General features: G+C 34.7%; 2 protein-coding genes, 1 long non-coding RNA gene and 1 pseudogene across 4 annotated transcripts; 2 read left to right on the forward strand and 2 right to left on the reverse strand.

Moving 5' to 3' along the window:
* Positions 1 to 2,720: 2,720 nt before the first annotated feature.
* LOC128043123 (photosystem I assembly protein Ycf4-like) lies at positions 2,721 to 3,275 on the reverse strand (annotated as a pseudogene).
* A 2,009-nt stretch (positions 3,276 to 5,284) lies between these two features.
* On the forward strand, positions 5,285 to 6,497 carry LOC128042986 (protein MAIN-LIKE 2-like). Its single transcript, XM_052634762.1, has 4 exons — positions 5,285 to 5,300; positions 5,476 to 5,537; positions 5,644 to 6,328; positions 6,439 to 6,497. The coding sequence occupies exons 1-4, from the start codon at positions 5,285 to 5,287 to the stop codon at positions 6,495 to 6,497; spliced, it is 822 nt and encodes a 273-aa protein (XP_052490722.1).
* Positions 6,498 to 10,227: 3,730 nt separating this feature from the next.
* On the forward strand, positions 10,228 to 13,442 carry LOC105790522 (heterogeneous nuclear ribonucleoprotein 1). Its single transcript, XM_012618165.2, has 6 exons — positions 10,228 to 10,420; positions 10,509 to 10,549; positions 10,662 to 10,825; positions 11,382 to 11,481; positions 11,622 to 11,791; positions 12,076 to 13,442. Exons 1-6 carry the CDS (start codon positions 10,377 to 10,379, stop codon positions 12,568 to 12,570), a joined length of 1,014 nt encoding a protein of 337 aa, XP_012473619.1. The 5' UTR covers positions 10,228 to 10,376; the 3' UTR covers positions 12,571 to 13,442.
* Positions 13,443 to 15,184: 1,742 nt separating this feature from the next.
* Positions 15,185 to 16,887, reverse strand: LOC105790523 (uncharacterized). Of its 2 annotated transcripts, none has more exons than XR_001132507.2 (3): positions 16,569 to 16,887; positions 15,734 to 15,874; positions 15,185 to 15,634 (listed from the first exon to the last, which is right to left on the reverse strand). It is a non-coding gene; the product is annotated as an uncharacterized LOC105790523 (long non-coding RNA). The 2 variants fall into 2 exon arrangements; XR_001132505.2 differs by having other exon boundaries at positions 15,269 to 15,634; positions 15,734 to 15,824; positions 16,569 to 16,884.
* Positions 16,888 to 20,964: the final 4,077 nt, after the last annotated feature.

Consider the following 20,964-nt stretch of genomic DNA (forward strand, 5'->3'; position numbering starts at 1 on the left):
TTCATGGCAAGCCATATCTGCTAGCGGAAGAGGTGAAGGATAGGCAACCGCATACGAGGAGGCCATGACGGGCGCTTAGGCATCCAAAGTCTGGCGCAACTGTCGAGATGGGTCCACCGTCTACACGTACGCATGAATCAACATCGATGGCTGCACCACCCCCCGGTTAGTATGACTCGACTTATTCTGGTACTTATACTAACCCCATCATTTTTACACAAGCACCACATATTGCATAGAGGTGATCATGGGTCGGGCCGGGTTCGGGTCGAGCCCACATAAAATTTTAGGCCTGATTTCTAGGCCCGAGCTCGGCCCGAAATATGGGCCTAAAAATGTATCCAAGCCCGGCCCGGCCCGACCCATATTAAATATATATTTAATATATATAAAATATATATTTGATTAAAAATAAAAAATATATATTTGATTAAATATATATATATATGATTAAAAATAAAATATATATATTTAATATATAATCCGGGCTGGGCCCGGGCAAAAAAAGTTTTACCCGAGCCCGGCCCGTTTCCTAAACAGCCTAATTTTTTTGTACCAACCCATATTTCGGGCCTATATTTTTACCCGAACCCTCCCATTTTTCGGGCTGGCCATCGGGCCGGGCCGGGTAGCCCAATTCATGATCACCTCTAATATTGTACCACATTTTACTATTTCTACATCGGTGTTAGATTTTATTTTTTGGACCTCCGTCCTCGACATATTACATGCCTATGCCATCGACGTTTCAGATGACGACGATGCCGACGATGACATATAGGTTGTTTATGTTTGGGGCACTGGCCGTAAGTTCGATCATTATGCCATCGATGTATGGGACACAATATAGTTATACTTCTACGCTGATGGTGTCGCAAACACCTCCGGGATCATTGTTCTACCAAGGTGGACCATCTTCGCAACCACCTATTCCTAGAACAGAGGATACAAGATGGCAACCGATGAGCAATCGATCGCAATCAACTACAAATGAAGGTGAAGAATATGAGAGGCCGAAACCATAACCTGTACCGGAAGTTGAACCAAGAAGGAATCCAGCTCACAACCGTTGACCACCCTGATGTGGCACACATTCTGGCTAAGGATTGGATTGATTTTTTTTTTGTACTTCTCATGTAGATTTTTAAATAAATATGAAATGTTTTTATTGCATTGATGTTCGATATGAAATGTTTTTAAACAAATATTGTTTTTACATCAAAATTGGTTGTCATGGTCATTTCATATTATTAAATCAAGTCTGCATGGGAATAATGGAACAAATTTGTATATTTTATTGATTTGTATGGTATAATAAAAACGCGTGTTTACAAGTTACAACAAAATTTGAGTGTGAATGAAAAAAAATTAACAAATAGATTGCAGTTAAAAAATTAATAAATCGGTTAAAAAATTAATAAATCTATCAATGAGGCATTGTCCTTATATCATCCCTTCGATGTGGACATGACGACATTGTATGTCCCGGGTTCCTACACCACCCGCATAACCTCGGTTGGTTTGTCTTCTCCCGAATGTCCATGCTGTTGTGTATCTGAATCGATTGGTTTACGACGGAATGATCTATCGAGTAACAACTTGAATGGAGCGCTCGATACTGACGGCCACATACGTTCATCTGGGATCGGTGGGAATATGTTTCTCCACACGTTATACATGTGTTTTACTTTGTACACTTTGTCCACAAAGCTCATGTGATTCAAACATTGATTGCTACATGTTGCAATTGCATGGGCGCATGGAAAATGAAGTGCGCCAAATCTCTCATAGTCGCAGGTCCGTTGTCTCAGGTGTACACGGTATGCTTCCCCAACAATACCTTGATTCGGTCTGTTGAACTTCGTAACTTGAAACAATAGGTCTTTGTGCGAGTGACACACCGAATGCATTGAAAAAAATAATACACTGAAAAATTTGATTGACCTCAAGCTTCCGTGAAAAAAATGATTAAAACTCAGTTGCATTAAAAAAATCGAAAGAAATTACAAACTAAGATTTTATCAAATCCTGTAGTTCAAGTTTCAATTATAAATCAAATTGAATTTTACAATTCGAATAATTTGAACATACGATTAGTGTAAATATGATGCTTCTAAATATCAAATTAAATAATTATTAACTTTACATCTTAAAAAATTATAAAGAAACTAAAGAATATATAAAAAATTAAAAATATAAAAAACTCAAAAACCCTAAACCCCAAATCCTAGAATCCACTAAATCCTAACCCTACTTTAGAAAAACAAAACACTAAACCTAAAATCCACTTGTTTAGTTTTTAGTTCTTAAGGAGCAATAAAGAAAGGAAAAAAGGAGAGGGGCCGGTTGACAAAAGAAAAGTAGAGGGAATTTACAAGATACGATCTATTTGTATCTAACGTATCAACTCCAAATATTGAAAATAAAAAGCGAAAGTCTTTATTTTGAAATACTTTGATATATGAGATGAATCCAATATTTCGATTTCTTGCTTATTTTGTTACTGAATTAAGTTAAGCAATTTTACATTTACAGACGCATAAAAAACTACATTTGTGAAAAAAAATAACTTTTTTATGTTATGACTCTTCCGTATACGTCCGCTTTGGTTTGAATGGGAATTCTGAAAAAATTTCAGTTTAGTTTTGTTATAGAAAAAAGAAGATTTTTGGATAGAGCTTTTTCCTCCTGGCGAGAAAGTTTTTATTCTGCAATTCATTTCAAAAGACTTCAATCGGTACACAAAAAAAAGGCCAATTCAGAAGCTTTTTGTTCAATTTTTTGAGGAGTCAAATTCTCATCAGCACGAGTTAAGGGAACGACCCCCTGGTCTCTGATTTCCATATAAAGGACACAACGGGCATAAATACCCTCTTTAACTTCTATTCTGATGGACTGAATATCTTTAATAAGGAATCGTAGAAAGATGTGATGATTTTTTCCAGAAAAATCCCAACGAAAAATACATACTATTCCCTCATTTCTATCGAATCGATCATAACCATTGCCTACATTCCAAAAAATCGTGCACCACAAATAGGAACTAATAAAAAGGTCTGCGATCTCATAAAAAGACATCACAATTCCTTGTGGAAAAAAAACTATTTGTTGAGACGGAAATAAATATATCAAATTCCTACCAAGATAACCAGAAGTTTAAACTAAAACCCTAATGAACCAAAAAAAAAAGAAAGGATAAAGACCCAACATAAATTGCTTGTTTTTTGAGATTCCACTATAAATTCTATCCATATAGATCATGATCGCCAACTCATACATACTAGATCTAGTTGCATTTTATTCGAATTGAGAGAATAACAAAAAAATTCGACTTTACTTTTTATGTTTCTGAACTAAGTCTCATTAACTAGTACTATTTTGATATAAACTTTTAGAAGGAATTCATCAAATTGCTTTAATCTAAAATCATTCCCTTTATATGATCGCCTATACGGATCTACTAGATATATAAACTTTAATTTTATACATTCGTTCGGTACCGTCCACTTGCTATAATTCATTTAACCTTATATCATGTTTTTTTGACAAAAACACTATATCATATTTCCGTATGCATAAAAGGGCTTTTTCATTTATGGAAGCATTTTTTTTCTACAAATCAATTGCATTTTCATTATTTTGACTCAATCTTGTAATTTTACAAAAAAACCTAATCCGTAAATATTTTTAAAACGGATTTTAAAGAAATTTCTAAAAAAAGGTATAATTTGGGTTTTTACAAAAATAATATAAAAATAAAAATTACTAAAATGTTATAAATTTTTTATTTACTAAAATATATATAATTTTTTATTTACCAAAATATATAAAAAACTAAAAACAAAAAAATAAAAAAATGTAAAAAAACACGAATCGATTTGACAACTCCCTAGGTGGAGGGAAGGGTTGGCGGCACCAAACAAGGGAAGCAAAGTTGGCGGCACCGATTGAGGCAACCTCATATGCACCACCCTTGAATTTAAGGGTGGTCGGTTGGTGGGGGAAGAAGGAGAGGGAAGAAGAAGAAAGAAAGGAAGAAAGAAAAGAAGGAAAGGAAAGGAGAGGAAAGAAAGAAAAGAAGGAAAGAAAAGGAAAGGGAGGAAAGAAAGAAAAATAAGGAAAGAAAGGAAAGGAGAAGAGAAAAAAAAGAAAGAAGAAGAAGAGGAAGGAAGGAAGGAAAAAAAGAAAATAAGGTAATTTTATTATTAATTTAAGATTTTGTAATATTTGTGTGTTAAAAATAATGTTAAGTACATTTTACGTATTTTATTAATTTATTTAGGATATATAATTTTGAGATATATTTAGCATGAAAAATTAATGATATGTACATTATATGTTGATTAGGAAATTTTTTATGAAATTGACTTAGGATGTTGAAATTAGTTTTGTTAGGAAAATAACATTAAAAGTAAAATGATAAAGAAATATATTTAAGAAAACATAAAATACGAAAAGAAAAACGATAATTATATATTCACCGAAAGTAAGAAAATGCGAAAAAATTATATCTTTAATAAATTGTAAACATAATGCACTGAAAAGTATAAAATTATAAAATTTAAAATGACGATATTTTTAAAATAATAAAATGCGGAGAGAAAAATACGAACAAATGACCAAAATAATAGTGTATTACTAACTTTTTAAAAATTGAGAAATAGTTAATACAAATATTTAAAAAATGTGATGAAATAATATAAAGTAATAAAATAAAAATAAAAATATTTTATTGAAAATAAAATATTTTTATTGAAAATAAAATCGGAAAAAATACGAGCAAATGGCGTGGATAAGGATTTTTTCTTACACCAAATAAAAACCGGTTTTAGTAATTTTTTATTTTGGTAAATAAAAATATATATAATATTTTGGTATTTTTAAATATTTTATTATTTTGTAATGTTTTATTATGGATTTTATAAAAATAATATAAAAAATAAAAATTGCCAAAATATTATAACTTTTTTATTGACCAAAATATATATAATTTTATTATTTACCAAAATATATATAAAAAGTAAAAACGAAAAAGAATAAAAAAAGGAAAAAACACTAAATTTATAAATTAATTTTACACTAAATACACTAAATAATACGAGTAAATGGGTTTTTACAAAATATTATAAAAAAAAATTTACAAAATATTATAACTTTTTTATTTACAAAATATTACAACTTTTTTATTTTGGTAAATAAAAAAAGTTGTAATATTTTGTAAATAAAAAAGTTGTAATATTTTGGTAAATTTTATTTTTATAATATTTTGTAAAAACCCGAGTAAATGGCGTGGGATAATGGTTTTTTACAGTAAATTAATTTTAAAACACACTAAATTAATAAATTTAAAACATTATGTAAAATTATAAAATTAGAAATGAAGATATTTTTTGAAGTAATAAAATGCGGAGAAAAAAATACGAACAAATAGCCGAAGTAAGAGTTTTTTACTTTCTTTTTTTTTTCAACTTGTAGACATCGCAATGGCTTCATTGATTAGCAAAAAAAGCCATATATCTGATGCGGTTAATAACGCGGTATGAATTATTATTTATTAATCACGGGTTCTATTTATTTAAAAAGGATAGACGTACAAAGAAATAATGTTATCGTAAAATTTTTTCTATAATTTAACACTATCAGGACTCGTACCGAGTTTTAAGGGGCCGTGTGAGTGTTTTGAAGAATACTCCGGATGCACAGTTGATGCCGTGCTTAGAGCTAGCCGGATTTGGGTCCGTAGCACAGATCCAGTACACCGTCTTGCGCTTTGATTTATTATCTGCGCTAGTAGAGCGGTGGCACTCGGAGACCCACACTTTTTATTTTCCGTGCGGGGAGTGCACAGTGACCTTGGAGGATGTAGCGTTGCAGCTTGGGCTCTCAATTGACGGGAGTCCCGTAACGGGATTATCTGCATTTACCGATCTGGATGCACTTTGCTATCAGCTTCTAGGAGACTCACCAGGGGACAGTGAGTCATATTTTTTCGGCTTACAATTTACATGGCTGAAAGCCAAGTATGGACAATTATCAGCGACAGCCACTGAAGGAGAGTTGATGTGCGCTGCTCGAGCGTACATCATGCATATCATAGGGGGAGAAATCATGCCTGACAACGACAAGGTGCATTTGATGTACTTGCCCCTGTTAGCTGACTTGTCTAGTGTTAGCTCCTATAGCTGGGGCTCAGCCGTGCTAGCAGTCTTGTATCGAGAGCTTTGTTGGGCGACGATCCGAAAGTTCGCGACATGTGCGGATGCCTCTCACTGCTGTAGTCCTGGGCGCTGTATCGGATGCCATTTTTGGCATCGGTTAGACACCAACCGTATGTTTATCCACTGCTGAACAGGTGATAAAATATAACTTCTCATTATTTGTAGTCATAATATATTGACTAATGTTACCAACTCTAAACGCTATATTTGTTTTTTGTAGGTGGAGTGCTCGTCCGGGTATCGGGAAGTCGTACAATGTCTCGCTATACCGCCTCATGATTGAACAGTATGCCCGGGATGGGATAAGATGCTATTCTAATATTCATGCTATTCTAATATTCATGACATCTTACTTTCTATATCTTACGCACACGTTATGGCTAATTATAACCATGTTATTAATCATGCGATTTATATGGACGCCGCATCAACGCCGTAAATTACAGTACGTGGTACCTCGTCTGCAGTATGTGCATTCGTACATATGGTGCACTAACGCACCAATTATAAATTTCAACATGGTCGAGTGGTATCATGGGGATCGGGTGCTACGGCAGTTTGGCTTCATCCAACCTATCCCGGATCCGCCATGTGAGGTGGGAGAAGTTCACGGTAAGAATAAGAGAGGAAAATCGATGATAGATTGGGGAATTAAGCACCGAAAATTTGTGGCACTGTGGAACGATCGATTTCGTCGAAGACCTCAGATGGTTATGGCTACCGACTCGCAACCATCATTAGAGTATATGCAATGGTACTATAGTTGCGGGAAGCCATATTTATTCGGAGGCTAGTCGATTATAATCCCCCGCACATGCAGCGACATTGGGGATCGGCCACAGCGGCCCAGCATGATCTGGATCCCATGGCATATTATTCTCCGGAACCACCAGAGCCCGAGCAGGAGCCCCAGCCAGATCCGGAACAATCTGGATTTGTCGGTTCAGATAGCTATCATCTGGATTTGTCAGGCATTGACAATTTACCGAGCTTCTCAGGGCCAGAATATGCATACGACTTTGAACTATTCGGATCCTACTACCGCCCATATCCAAAGATTATGGGACTCCTCAGTGCATCAAGTTCGTCACGCCGAACGAGGGACCCGCTCAAAATGATTTCTCCCTATTTTACTATACCACCACTGCGCAAATAATAATAATGTTTGGTCGTCGGGCACCCGTAACGTGACCGTCGACCTCCGAATAGGTATACCCTAGGACTACACCATCGAACCATCAATTTTGGGGTGTATGGCACATGTTTGTACATTAACACGTTTGTACTTTTTGTATCAATTTAATTATTCTAATTTAATTATTCTAGTTTTAGTTATTGTGCTTATTGTTCAATTTCTTTTTACCAATTTAATTATTTTAAAGTTGCATTATATTAAAGCTTAATTTAAGGTTATATGCCTCTATTTTCGATAAAATATTAATAATTCCAAACGCCATATACTATTTTATAACTTAATTTGGATACAATGTAATCATAATCATTTGTATATTTTTTTATCATTACACATAAAAATTTTACAATATTAGGTCAATTACGATCCGATCCGGACAACTGTCCAACATGAAAGTTTCGGTTAGGGCATTTATTCCGACTATGACCACTTAACCTGCATATTCCACAAAGCTTTTCGTCAGACTTCTCCCTGATGTCCATTTCATTACGGATTCTGCTTGACTGCGGACGACCTCTCGGATTCCTCCGCAGCCCTCTGTCTGGGAGAAGCTCGAAAGTCGTCAGAGGCACCTCCCACGTTGATAGGTCAGGCAAGACAGGGAACTCATTTTCCCAGACACGCAATGTGCGCTCCAGCGTGTACACATCATCGACATATTATCCAACCTTGAAGCTCGTTATACGATGAATCGTAATCCCCATACAGTTGCTCCATCGCCATCTGTTTAGCAATCCATGCCTTCCGATATGAAACTCGATACTGGAATCGTGCTTGCATTTCGGTAATCAGTACCGAAACTTTAATGGTCGGCATGTCCTTCACCATTGGCATGATACATGTACAGATTGTTTTTGAATCAAGTTTTCCATGATCTTCTGTCATACGTGTTGATGTGCATGTATGAGGACCAACAAATTTTCGTATCTCCCACATCTGAGAACTTTTAATGAATGCAACAGACTCGCCAATTGCGACCTTCACGCCTTCCAACACTCCCCAATATATATTGTCGGAGTAGACATTGCGACTTTATAATCAACCGATATATTCATGCTGTACCTTTTGATGGTATATACGCACTCTTCTTTACAGCTGAATCTCTAGCCTATGAATAACTCCTCATCATCAGATGTTACGGCCAGCCCGTGATGATGAACTACTTCAGGGTACTCTGGGAACTCAGCTACATACGCTGCGTCAGGGTCTATGAGCGACATGTGTGGCCCAGGATTATTGTGTATCAAAATATGCCGCATCTGCTCCCCGATCGAAGAAGCGTTAATGTCTTCATCGTCGATATCATCAGGTACATCGTCCACATTGAGATCACTGTCACTATCGACCTCTTCATCCCAATGACCGCCACCACCTTCTTCTTCGCAACCACATTCTTCTTCACCACCAACCATATCAACATCGGGTGTAATATTCAGGTCGATACCCATCCCACCCATAGTCGATTCACTATCAACGTATGATATTAGAGCCACCATCCACGGTTCTTGAGCTCCGTGTTCTTCATCAGATGCATTGACATCTTCATTTTGCTCCATACCCGCTTAACTCAAAGAAATAAGTGAATCGGTGCATTCTTGTCACTCCCATTCCCACAGTAGAGATCGACCATTGTCTCAACGTCTTCGTCGTCTGTAAGTTCCATTTCGACGAATTTGACTGGATTTGTCGAAACTGGAAACTTGTAGAAAATTTTTACTATCCTTCTCCCACAACGTCTTAAAATTTTTACATTAATCATTACCTTCATTTCATCAAACGAGACATTTCTATTAAATCTCATTGCTATTTGTTGCTGACATTCAAATACACATCCAACACTTGTTGTCAAGATGACTTCGTCGAAATAAACGCATACAAAAAACTTAGCATCCATCTTCAATATTTAATCTGTCAAAAAATAAACAAAATCTCGTAAAACATCTCGCACGGATAATAAATAACTTAAATAAAAAATTAATGTTTCAATATTCAATTTTGTACATGAAAGCCATTTAACCACTAATCCTAATAACTAGCACAATAATAATATTAATAATTTTATATACAAAATAATACTAACTAAAATTATTAATAACTAACTATAAAAATAATACTAGTTTTTACTAACAATAATACTAAGTAACATCTTAATAATAATAATAATAATAATAATAATAATAATAATAATAATAATAATAATAATAATAATAATACTATAAAATTTTTATTTTTTGTAATATTTTGGTAAAAAACCCTAACTAAAACTATCAATTTGAGTTTTATTGATTTTAATCTTAATAACTAAACTAAAACAAAAAAAAAATACAAATTATACAAAACAATAACAATAACATAATCAATTATTTTTAAAAAAAACCTTATTTTTCACTTCTCTTTCTCTCTTTTTCTCTTTTTTTCCGCAGCACCTCTTCTTTCTTTTCTTTTTCTTCTGATTTTTCTTGTTTCTGCTGGACAGAGGTCGTGTTAATAACACGAGTAGTGCCACCAATCTGGTTGGCAGGACTGGTGCCGCCAACCTGGTTCCCTAGACTGGTGCCGCCAACCTGCTTCCTTTGTTTGGTGCCGCCAACCTGCTTCCCTCCATTCAGGGAGTTGTCAAATCAGTTTAGGTTTTTTTTCTGTTTTTTATTTTTTTTTGTTTTTTAGTTTTTTTATATATTTTGGTAAATAAAAAATTATATATATTTTGGTAAATAAAAAAAAATTATAACATTTTGGTAATTTTTATTTTTTTATATTATTTTTGTAAAAAACCCGTATAATTTAGTTACTTTAATAGACACCAAATAACGATGTAAACCAAAACAATTTGATTTTCCATTTGTGGTTCGCCTTTCTCCTTCCTATTTCATAACCCTACCTTCTAGTTCTGCCAATCAGTAAAACCCTAGCCCCACTTTTCATTTCTCTCTTTATCCTCCATAGATCTCAGAACCCTAACTTCCATGGGTACCAGAAGAAGCAATGACAACGATGGTGCTAGCCCTGGGTACTATAAATTTATACCCTTGTGCTCTTTGTTTTATCTTTCCAAACCTTTCTGGATATTTAATAGTCCCCCCTTCTTTCATGTGCAGGAAAATATTCATTGGAGGCTTAGCGAGGGATACAACTTCAGGTGATCCGAGCTTTCTTTCTTTTATTACTCTCTTTGAGGTTTCTATTTGTTTTCGTTTGATGGGTGTTCTTCAATTATTGAATTTTCAATTTTTTTGGGGGCGTGGGTTCAGAGACATTTATAAAGTACTTTGAAAAGTATGGGGACATTACAGATTTTGTTATAATGAAAGACCGGCATACGGGTCGCCCCCGTGGTTTCGGGTTCATTACCTTTGCGGATCCTTCTGTTGTTGACACTGTTATGCAAAAAGATCATGTCATTAATGGCAAGCAAGTAAGCTAAAACCTCAAACTTTTTTTTAAATATTATTATTTTTTGTATCTGAAAGTTCTGCTGTTGGCTCTGATAAGTTTAGCTATTTTCCTCAGACTTGGGTATGAGTGTTGGATACAAGTATATTTAGTATTCCTAGTGTTTTCACGTATTTGGAAGTTACCTTTTGAAGATAATATCCCTATACCTTTTCTAGATATGTATTGGACCCGTATTAAACACGGATAGGTACTTAAGAAAATTGAAGAGTCGAAGTAAATTAAAAGGTTTAGAACTAGGTTTTTGATTTTCCTAGGGTCTAGCTACTTCTTTGGCATTTTAGTTGTGTACAGCTAAGCTTCTTGGTGCTAAGGTTGCAGAAATTGGAAGAACAAGAAAATGTTAGTCCTTTGTAATGCAATGCTTAACAAGTGAGCTCCATATTGTTAGGTGGGTTTAGCTGTAATGTCATATTTGTATTTTGCTGGAAAGGTTGGATATTTCAATTTGAGCTTGTTAGACTTTTGAAGTGCTTTTGAATTGCAATATTGTATGAAGGCTTAATTATTTGGTACAGGTTGAGATTAAGAGAACTATCCCGAAAGGTTCTTCGCAGTCAAATGACATCAAGACAAAGAAATTATTTGTTGGCGGGATTCTGACATCTGTTACCGAAGGTCTAGTATTTGATTTTTTGCATTTTCTTTTTGTAACATCAAGTGTTACAGTTTATTTTTCTAATTGTTATTGTTTATACTTTTAACGGGAGGATATTGTTTGTTTAATGTTTTTCTTTTCTTTTCTGTTTGAACCTTAGATGAATTCAAGAATTTCTTCTCAAAGTATGGAGAGGTGGTGGAACATGAGATAATACGAGACCACGCGACAAAGCGATCTCGGGGTTTTGGGTTTATTGTGTTTGACAGTGAAGAAGTGGTTGACAATATGCTGGCCAATGGAAACTTGATAGATATGGAGGGTACTCAGGTGAGTACTCAATCTGATGTAAACAGATATGTATGTAATCTATGCGGAGAAACAGTGCGAAGTGGCATGTCAAACTCTTCTGCTGATGGAAGTAACAATTATTGTTATTCTCAAGTTAAATATCATTGTGTACTTCTGTTGGTTTTAAGAGATTTAGTGTTTCAACTTTCAATTCAGCTGTGTTTGGGGCAGGTTTATTGTTGTTATTAAGTCTTTCCTTCTCAAGGCAGGCAAGATAATTTACCAGTGAAGGAAACCTAGATTGACGTACTTCTTTATTGTAGGTTGAAATCAAGAAGGCTGAACCAAAGAGAGCCTCAAACCCAGCACCTGGTCCTGGATATGGTAGGGAATCTAATATACGCTCATACAACGATGGTTTTGGTGGATTTTGTGACTATGGTGGTGATGGTGGTTATGGTCCTGGTCCTTATAGGTCTTTTGGAGGTTTTGGCACTAGATTTGGAGATTATGGTGGTTATGCTGGTAGTGGTGCTGGTTTTGGTGGTAGTTATGGGGGGTTTGGTGGTGGTGGTTTTTATGGTTATCATGGAGATCCATCATTTGGTTATTCTAGCAGCTTTGGTTCCTATGCTGGTGGGCTTAGTGGGAGTGGTATAGGTGCATATGGACGTGCAGGTGGCGGCTATGGAAGTTATGGTGGTTCAGGCTCAAGTGGTAGTTATGATTCAGGCCCGGGTGCTGGTTTTGGTGGTCCTGTATATGGTAGTAGAACAGGATACGGAGGCAGTAGTCGCTATCATCCTTACTCAAGGTAGAGCATGATTAAGATCTTCCATAGAAGTTGCCCCAGGTTTTCAAAATCTTCAGCATTTCTCGTCGCACAGTTTGGTAGGCACCGTGCACTTTTGCAAGTTAGCACTACCTAAAAAGATCCGAGGAACAATTAGATTCGCTTGTCTTCGGTCCATTGCATAGAGAACCCAAGTTAGATCATCATCAGCCTAGAGCTTCTCATCAAATGGCAAACTTGAATTTTAGTGTAGCTGCTATCTTTTGCATTAAGTTTCTTTTTCCCTTTTTATTGTAGTCGAAGACTTCTATCTTGTTTTGAGCTTTAGTTAGAATTACTTTTGAGGTTTGGCTGTAACTTTTAGGCAATTAGTAATCATACGCTAGATTGTCGATCACCTAGAGGGGTGGTTGCGTCTTTTAACATTCTAGTTTTCTTGGCATGTAAATCTCAAGTCGTAGGTAACTTTCAGGGGAAGCAAATGCATCAGAGGTAATTGAACTACTCAGTTTAAGCTTCTGGTATGGCAGCATACCGTTGAACTAAACTGCATTTAAGCTTAGATGGCTTGAAATGCTCGTAGCTATAGATAGCTTTTGTGTGTGTGCACATTTTGGGGGAATGTATAGATAGTTCAGATCAAAAGGGTTTGTAAATGTTTGTTGAGAAGGTCCTATACACTAACCCTGAGGAAGTAGTCAATGAAACATATTGGTTTTGGCTGAATAAAAAGTTGCTTGTGATAATAATATACGCTCCGGTGGTGGATGTTTACTCGGACTAGGATGTAAATGTTGGCATGTATTTAGACAGCTTTCCGATATTTATGTTGGAATATTTTTCAAGCAAAATAGAGTTTGGGAAATATAGGGGGTGATAGGTACACTTGTTCTTGCAGATTTGATGGTCTAGTTGTCTGCCCTAGATTTTATTTCTTTTATTTTTATTTTGGGAATTTATTTATTCTTAATCCAACAGAGTGCTGTATTAAAGGTTTTATAAAAAGAAATTGTTTATCCATCTACATATTTTCATTGAGAATGCATCAGATAAAGAACTAAAGCTTTTGGATCTTTTAACTCATATTAGAACAAAATAATAATGACATGAAAAATTGTATGATAAATATCATAAACTTGTCAACATGACATATAATCTAAGAGATTATGCGAATATGAAATGAATGCATGATTTATTGTGGTTAAAAGAAGAAGATGCATATAATAGAAAAAAAAATGATATTTGAAGATAAATAAAATTTTATAATAATAAACTACCTGTAGAAATTATTTCACGTTGTAATTAAACAATTTTTAATCATGTTTATAGGCATCGCTGTTTTTTGACATAATGACTTATTTGAACTTTTAGGGCACGTTTAGTTGGGGTGAATAGAATAGGACTTGTAATGGAATGTAATATAACTGTAATCAGTAATTTAATTGTTTGGTTCAATGGAATGGAATAAAGCTGCAATAGTATTCTTGTGTTTGGTTGAATGTAATGGATGTTGTAATAGCATAAAGAAAAGGACTTAAATGACCAAATTAGTCTTAGTAGAAATTTTAGTTAGATGATTATTGTTATTGTTATTAAATTTTAATAAGATTATTACTAAATACAATTTAGTAAAAATAATGATATAATTTAATAATATTTTAACATAATTATTATTAAATACAATTTAATAAAATAATATATAATTTAATAACATTCTTAATATAATTATGTTTAAAATATGAATTAATAAAAATTATAATATATAATATTTAAAAATAATATATAATCTACTTTATTATTTTTAATTTGCAATGTATATTTAATGTGCTAAAATATCATTAGCGAAACAAATAATTTAATTATCTTCTAAACTAAAAAGTCAAAAATTAGAAATAATAGATAGCTTGGGAATTATATTTTACATCCAAATATAATGTTCATAACTTGCGAATTATCTTGTGGATTATACAAACATAGTATTTTACATTCAGTTGTGAATTATCTTGCGAAAATGGCTCGTAGCAATGAGGATGCTTTACAATTGTTTGAACAACCTCCACGAAGGGTTTTGATTTAGGATTATATGATTCATATGCTATGTTTTCTTATCACCAAAAAAAAAAATTATACTAAATGATACAAACACCCCTGGGATCAATGATTATTACGGGTCAAAAAAATCTAATAAGAACCAACGCATAGCCGACAAGAAATTAATCTTTGTTATGAACTTTCACTGAATTACAATGATTTTAGCATCATTGACATTCACTTGAATTTGAATGGATTTGATTACACCATTGTAGGGTAATATGTGAATGTTCAATCTGTTGATGAACAATGTACCAAAGAATCCAAGAGTAAGCGCTGTTGCTCTATGATTTGGGATACCATTCCAATGTGACTCATTATACATCAATGATGTTCCATGATTACAAAATGATCATAAAACCAAACATGATATGATGTTTTTATGATTGAGTGAAACGTTGAATATCAATGACACAGGAAAAATCAAAACCACAAAATAATGATCCTATTATCATGATAGCAATGACAGAGGAAAAATCAAAACCACAAAATAATGATCCTATTATCATGCAAAGCAGGTGCTTCTATCTGAACCCAACAAAAAGGGCTACTCAAAATCAAACCCACTACATTCAACAAACTGTTCTAACCCGTTGCATAAACCAAATACACAAATAGCAGACAATGAACAATTCTAACCATAACACCATATGGCATTTAATTTCTCAAAAGTGCTACACAAAACCAAACCTATAGAGATAGTGAACAGTTCCAACCATAACATAAGAAATACTAGTGTACGACAACTTCACATTTCTTTGAATTCATTGGTAACCTCAATAGTTTTTTCAAGATACACAATTCATCTTTTTCAAGCAGGTTAATCATTCTTAATATGAGCTTCTCTAGAACCATTGCATGGTTCAAGAAATTACTAATCATTTCAAATGCATATTTGCTTTCATCAACTCCAGAAATTTTGGTCTCCTTGACATGAAATGATAAACAAGAAAGTATAAGTAGTGACCTCAATCCTTTTTCACCATCAGCCTAAACTCCTACACAAAATTAAAAAGAAATGTTAGTTGGTTTGTATGCTGCAATTTTTGATGTAATTATCGATAAATGAATAAGAGCACTTAGAGAATTCTTCATACCAGATCTAGAATAAGGGTCTTTAGATTAAGCACATTATGTAGAAACTCCACAAGCCGCACCCTTTTTCGATAAGGATAGTAACTAAATACCCTTGGAAAAACGAAGTTAAAACTCTACATCAGACCTATGGACTGCACAAACTAAAATAAAAGTGTAGAGTTAATGGTAAAATAAAAGCAACTAAATACCCTTGTTTTACTATTCTGTTATCTGCACTTTGGCTGCAGCCATTCTTACAAGAAATTAATTGAACCAGTGGAAAAAAAAAATCAGATGCAATCAATGGTATAAATGAACACCCAAGATTCCAACACCAGGAAACATGTATACTATGAAACATCAATTCTATAGATGCAATCAATGGTATAAATGAAACATATAGTAAAAAAATATTATACATATCAAACCTTAGAAAGATCAACAGAGTTTAGAATCAATAATTTACAGCGAACAAATTACTATTTTAAGCACACAAAGCTCATTAAAGCATTAACAACTTCAGCTAAAATTACATAATTTGACGCCATACCATAAACTAAACTAAAACGAAGATCATGTGAATCCAAAATGATAGTAAGTTCAAGTTAGCAGACACCCAACGGAGTTTCTAAGCAAGCCAAAGGGCATTAAAACCAGAACCAAGACAAAAAAATAAAATACCCAGCAAAAGAAGCAAACCCAAAAATGCAAAATAGAAACCCTTCCTGGAAATTAGTTAGATAGTGAACGTATAGAAGGCGTAAGAGAGTTTTATCTGAAATCCCCCTTTCATTTTCCTCTTAAAACCTGTACAAATGTAGGGCATTTGAAATTTGGGTCCGAATTAAAACTTACCAGTTCTTGGATCCTGCGGGACGACCCGAAAAATGCTTCACTTCTCTTTTCAATGGATTAAGCTATCAAGAATTTCCAATTTTGTCAATATATTGAGGAGAAAAAGAATTGAAGAAGAAGAGAAAATGCAGATTGGGTTCGGAGGAAATGGGATTAAAAAAAGGTTTAAATTGATAAGTTGGGAATTTGTTATATTACAGTGGAAGGAAGAAGCATGAAAAAGAAAGGAAAAGATTTCAAATGTGAGAAAGAAAGGATAATAGTAAGGGTAAAATTGAAAGCTTCAGCTAATTTCTTACCCACCCACCCATTCCCTGAATCATGGGAGACCACCGAATGGTAAGCAACGTTTTTACCCTGAATAATCCCATATCGAATGGGGCTGTCTTATTACAGCCCACCAAACAACGATTTAATGATGGGCCACTGAATTGAGCTGTAATGCATTGGTATTATAGTCAACGATACATGCTCTTAATTTTATAAAAGTTATTTTAACATTACATTTAATTTTTTATATTTTTTTATTTTTAAACTTACATTGTATGTCAAATTATCATAAAATAGAAGAAAAACGTTAACGTGGCAAGTAGTTAACATGTTGGCAATTAATTAATTTTTTAAAAATTAAAGTTTTTATATATTTATTAAATAAATTAAATACTTTTTATTTTTAAAATATTTTTTTATATATTTTTAAAATTTAAAAATTTAAAAATCAATTAATTGCTAATGTGATATTCACATTGCAATGCTCGTGCTTGCCACATCAGCAAAGTCAATAAGAGTTAACGTTTTCATTATTTTTGGTGATTTGACCGACAATGCAAATTTAAGAGGTAAAAAAAATTTAACTAAATGGATAAAATGATTTTTGATAAAATTAAATATTCGGCCAAAATGCCAATAAAAACCCTATTTTTTAAAAAATTACTGAAATGGACCCATTAAAAAATTAATTATCGAAATGGCCCTATTTCCCCGAAAATGCGTCCACCTCAGCGCGTTGTCAGGTGATGAGGCAGAAAAACGCTTTCTCAAGGAAGCGCTTTGCCTACGTGGACATAAAGCGCGCCCTCAAGGACGCGTTTTCTGTCCACGTGGATAAAGCGCTTCCTTGAGGAAGCGTTTTGCCCACGCGTGAACAGTAGCAACGACTACTTTTTTTACCGTTGGTGACCCCCCAACGGTAAAAAAAAATATAAAAACTCCCCCTCTCATTTTTTTCACACCTAAATCTTTTATCTCAAATTCCTTTCAAATTCCTCTCAAAAAAACTTTAATTTTTAAATTATTTTAAAAAAGCTTTAATTTTATTGTTTTGAATTTTTTTAAATCATAAAAATTTGACCGTATTAGTAATGGCCGGAGAATTAATTCGTCTCGATAACAAGCACATATCCGTCGAACTAATGAAAATGGTAAGTGTTAAATTCAATTTTTAAATATTATTTAAATTTTTTTGATTTATGCAATTTTAAATCATTTTTATTTTATTATTTCTTATAAAAGCCTGTAGATCGGATATTGCAATACTATATCCGTAATATGCATGGTCCTCCATCACCGTTGGTAGAGAATTACCTGCGGGAAGCGGGTTTTTGGCACGTGGTGACGGTAGGCCGAGGATGCAAGTTGGACCCGAAACTCATCAGTGCGTTGATTGAGAGGTGGAGACCCGAGACGCACACATTCCATCTTTTATGTGGAGAATGCACTATCACTTTGAAAGAAGTAAATTTGCAATTGGGATTGCCGGTGGACGGGTACGTGGTCACCGGGTCTGTTCAATCAGGTGATTGGGGAGCGGTATGCTACGAGCTTTTGGGCGCTATTCCGGAGAATATTAATAGAGGTCGGATCGAGATAGGCTGGTTATGAGACACATTCCCGGAGCCGGATGATGATTCTACCGAACTGGAAAGAATCCGATATGCTCAAGCATACATTCTTCAGATAATTGGAGGTTATTTGATGCCGGACTTGTCACGAAACCTTGTACATCTAAGATGGCTGCTGAAACTCGTTGATTTTAGAGCAGCTGGTGAATTTAGTTGGGGGTCTGCCGTGTTGGCAACATTGTACCGGGAGATGTGCGGGGCGGCACAACAGAATAAAGCGAAAATCAGAGGTTGCCTATCACTACTGCAGTCATGGGCACGGTTTCGCTTTCCATTTTTTTATCCTCGAGTGGACCACTCGTATACATTCCCACTCATAACGAGTTAAATTTTATATTAGATTTTACAATTATTATGTAGATTTAAAATATAATCGAATGCTAAAAAAATATTTAATTAGGTGGAACTATTCGGCAAGTTATGCTCGATTACCTACCTCTCTTGAAGATATACAGCTTCTATTAGACCAACGGTCGGAAGCACAAGTAAGTATTAAATAAAATAGATATTTCCATCATGAGATAGTCGATTGGTATTTAGTATTTAGTATTTAGTATTTAGTATATAACTAATATTTCCATCATGTTCATATAGTTTCAATGGACACCATAAGAGGATCCGACAATTCGGGTAGTAATTCCGGATAAGTTCTTCCAAAATCCAAATGCTTGGCATGTGAAAGTCCTATTGGTCAACTTTGCGACCCTGGAGATGCACCAGTCGGACAGAGTATTACGTTAATTTAGATTCCGACAACCGATTCCTGTGGCACTTGAGGTGTTGGATGATCATCACAAAATCGACCTATGGCAATTGCATACGAATTGGCCGAGATTCTGGTCACACTACATCCAAATATGGGAAGACTGGTATGATTATATACCTACTCGGGAACCGATCATCGTTCCAGAGTTAGCGTGCGTACCGGAATACATGCCATGGTTTAAGATCCATGACAAGTCGTATTTACTGTCGAAAGAGGAGAGGCAGCGGCAATTGCGTGTCCAAAGGAAACGACGTGACCCTTTAAATCCAAGAATAAGGGACGACGATGCAGGCTCATCAACAGCGCCCACACAATCACTCGACCTATCAACAGCACCCATACAATCACCAAGCCCAGCAACAGCACCGACACAGACCCAACACTTGAACCGACGATACCCACGACACAGTCTTTTCAAATGATGCCAGGTGCATATCCTAGCCCTTTTATGTATCCTCCTTTTTCTAGTCCTATGGCAGGTTAGAGTTAATGGCCCGGTTCATCTCTATTTTCGATTACACCGAATGGACCGCCGATGTATAGGCTATCGTCTCGAGGTGCTCATGGGTCGGGCGGCCCGGCCCGGCTCGGCCAGGATATAAATAATATATATTTTTTAATTTCTTATTACATTTACATTTTACATTTCCCATTTCCCCGACCTCGTTAAACTTCAGATAGAAATCCCTAACCCCTTCTCTCCTCCTTTTTTTCCCCAAATCGAAAACCCACCTCCAGTCCTCCACTGATCCAACATCCCATCTCCGGTTTTCGGTCCTCCACCACTCCACCTCCACTCCACGACACCAGGTGTCGTTGTTGTTCTCTTCACTTCGATTTTTCTACAAATTCCAACCCAAACCCTTCAAATCAACAAGTTCAATGTAACATGCTTCGATTCTTCTTCACTTTAGTTTTCATTTCAATTGAAATTTTTGAGCTTTAAATTTTAATCATGTACTTAAGAGAAGGTTGCTCTTTATTGCTGAGTTTAGTGACGGTGACATGCTTCGATTTTTAATATACTGTTGCCATGTTGTCTTTGAACTTTGAAGTCATTTGCTAGAGCTTTTCTGTAAAAATTGGGCTCACCCGAAGTATGAAACTCAGCTTTGGACTTAGATTATTATTCCATTCAGTATCCTCAAAAGACAAAATGGACGTAGCTACTTACATAATAAGCAGGCCTTTGACCTTCCATTTCTTGATAAAATATTTTCTGGGTGTTGCCTTCACTTTCTTCTGACTTCTGAGCTGCCTTCACTTAACATCAGTTGATTTAATAGGCTTTTCTGCTTTTCTTGGCTTTTCTGCTTTATGCCATTATTAACTTACTACCATTGAATATTGATGCCTTGTTTTCACTTGTTATTTTTCCTTTGGATCAACACATGTCTCAGTTCCTTTGAGCTGTCAAAAAATTACAAAATATGTGGCTCAAACCAACACTTCCAAAAAAGAAAGAGACACTGTTTTAAATTCTCTTATTTGGTACAAGACTTATACCAAACATAAGGAGCCTCTCTACATTTATATCCATATGTTCTTTCTTCTTGTATGAAAACAGACCAAACAAATTTTAATGAACATAAGAGAAGTAGGACTTTGATAATGAAATGATTTTGATACGTCTAAGAACATGTTCACTAGTGGTCCAAAAAAAAAAACAACTAACCCTCTGTAGCAGTCATAACAATCCCAGTACCAGCTCTTTGAAAAATCGAGTCTT

The sequence above is a fragment of the Gossypium raimondii genome, chromosome 8 (genome assembly GCF_025698545.1).
Source record: "Gossypium raimondii isolate GPD5lz chromosome 8, ASM2569854v1, whole genome shotgun sequence".
Taxonomy (NCBI): domain Eukaryota; kingdom Viridiplantae; phylum Streptophyta; class Magnoliopsida; order Malvales; family Malvaceae; genus Gossypium; species Gossypium raimondii.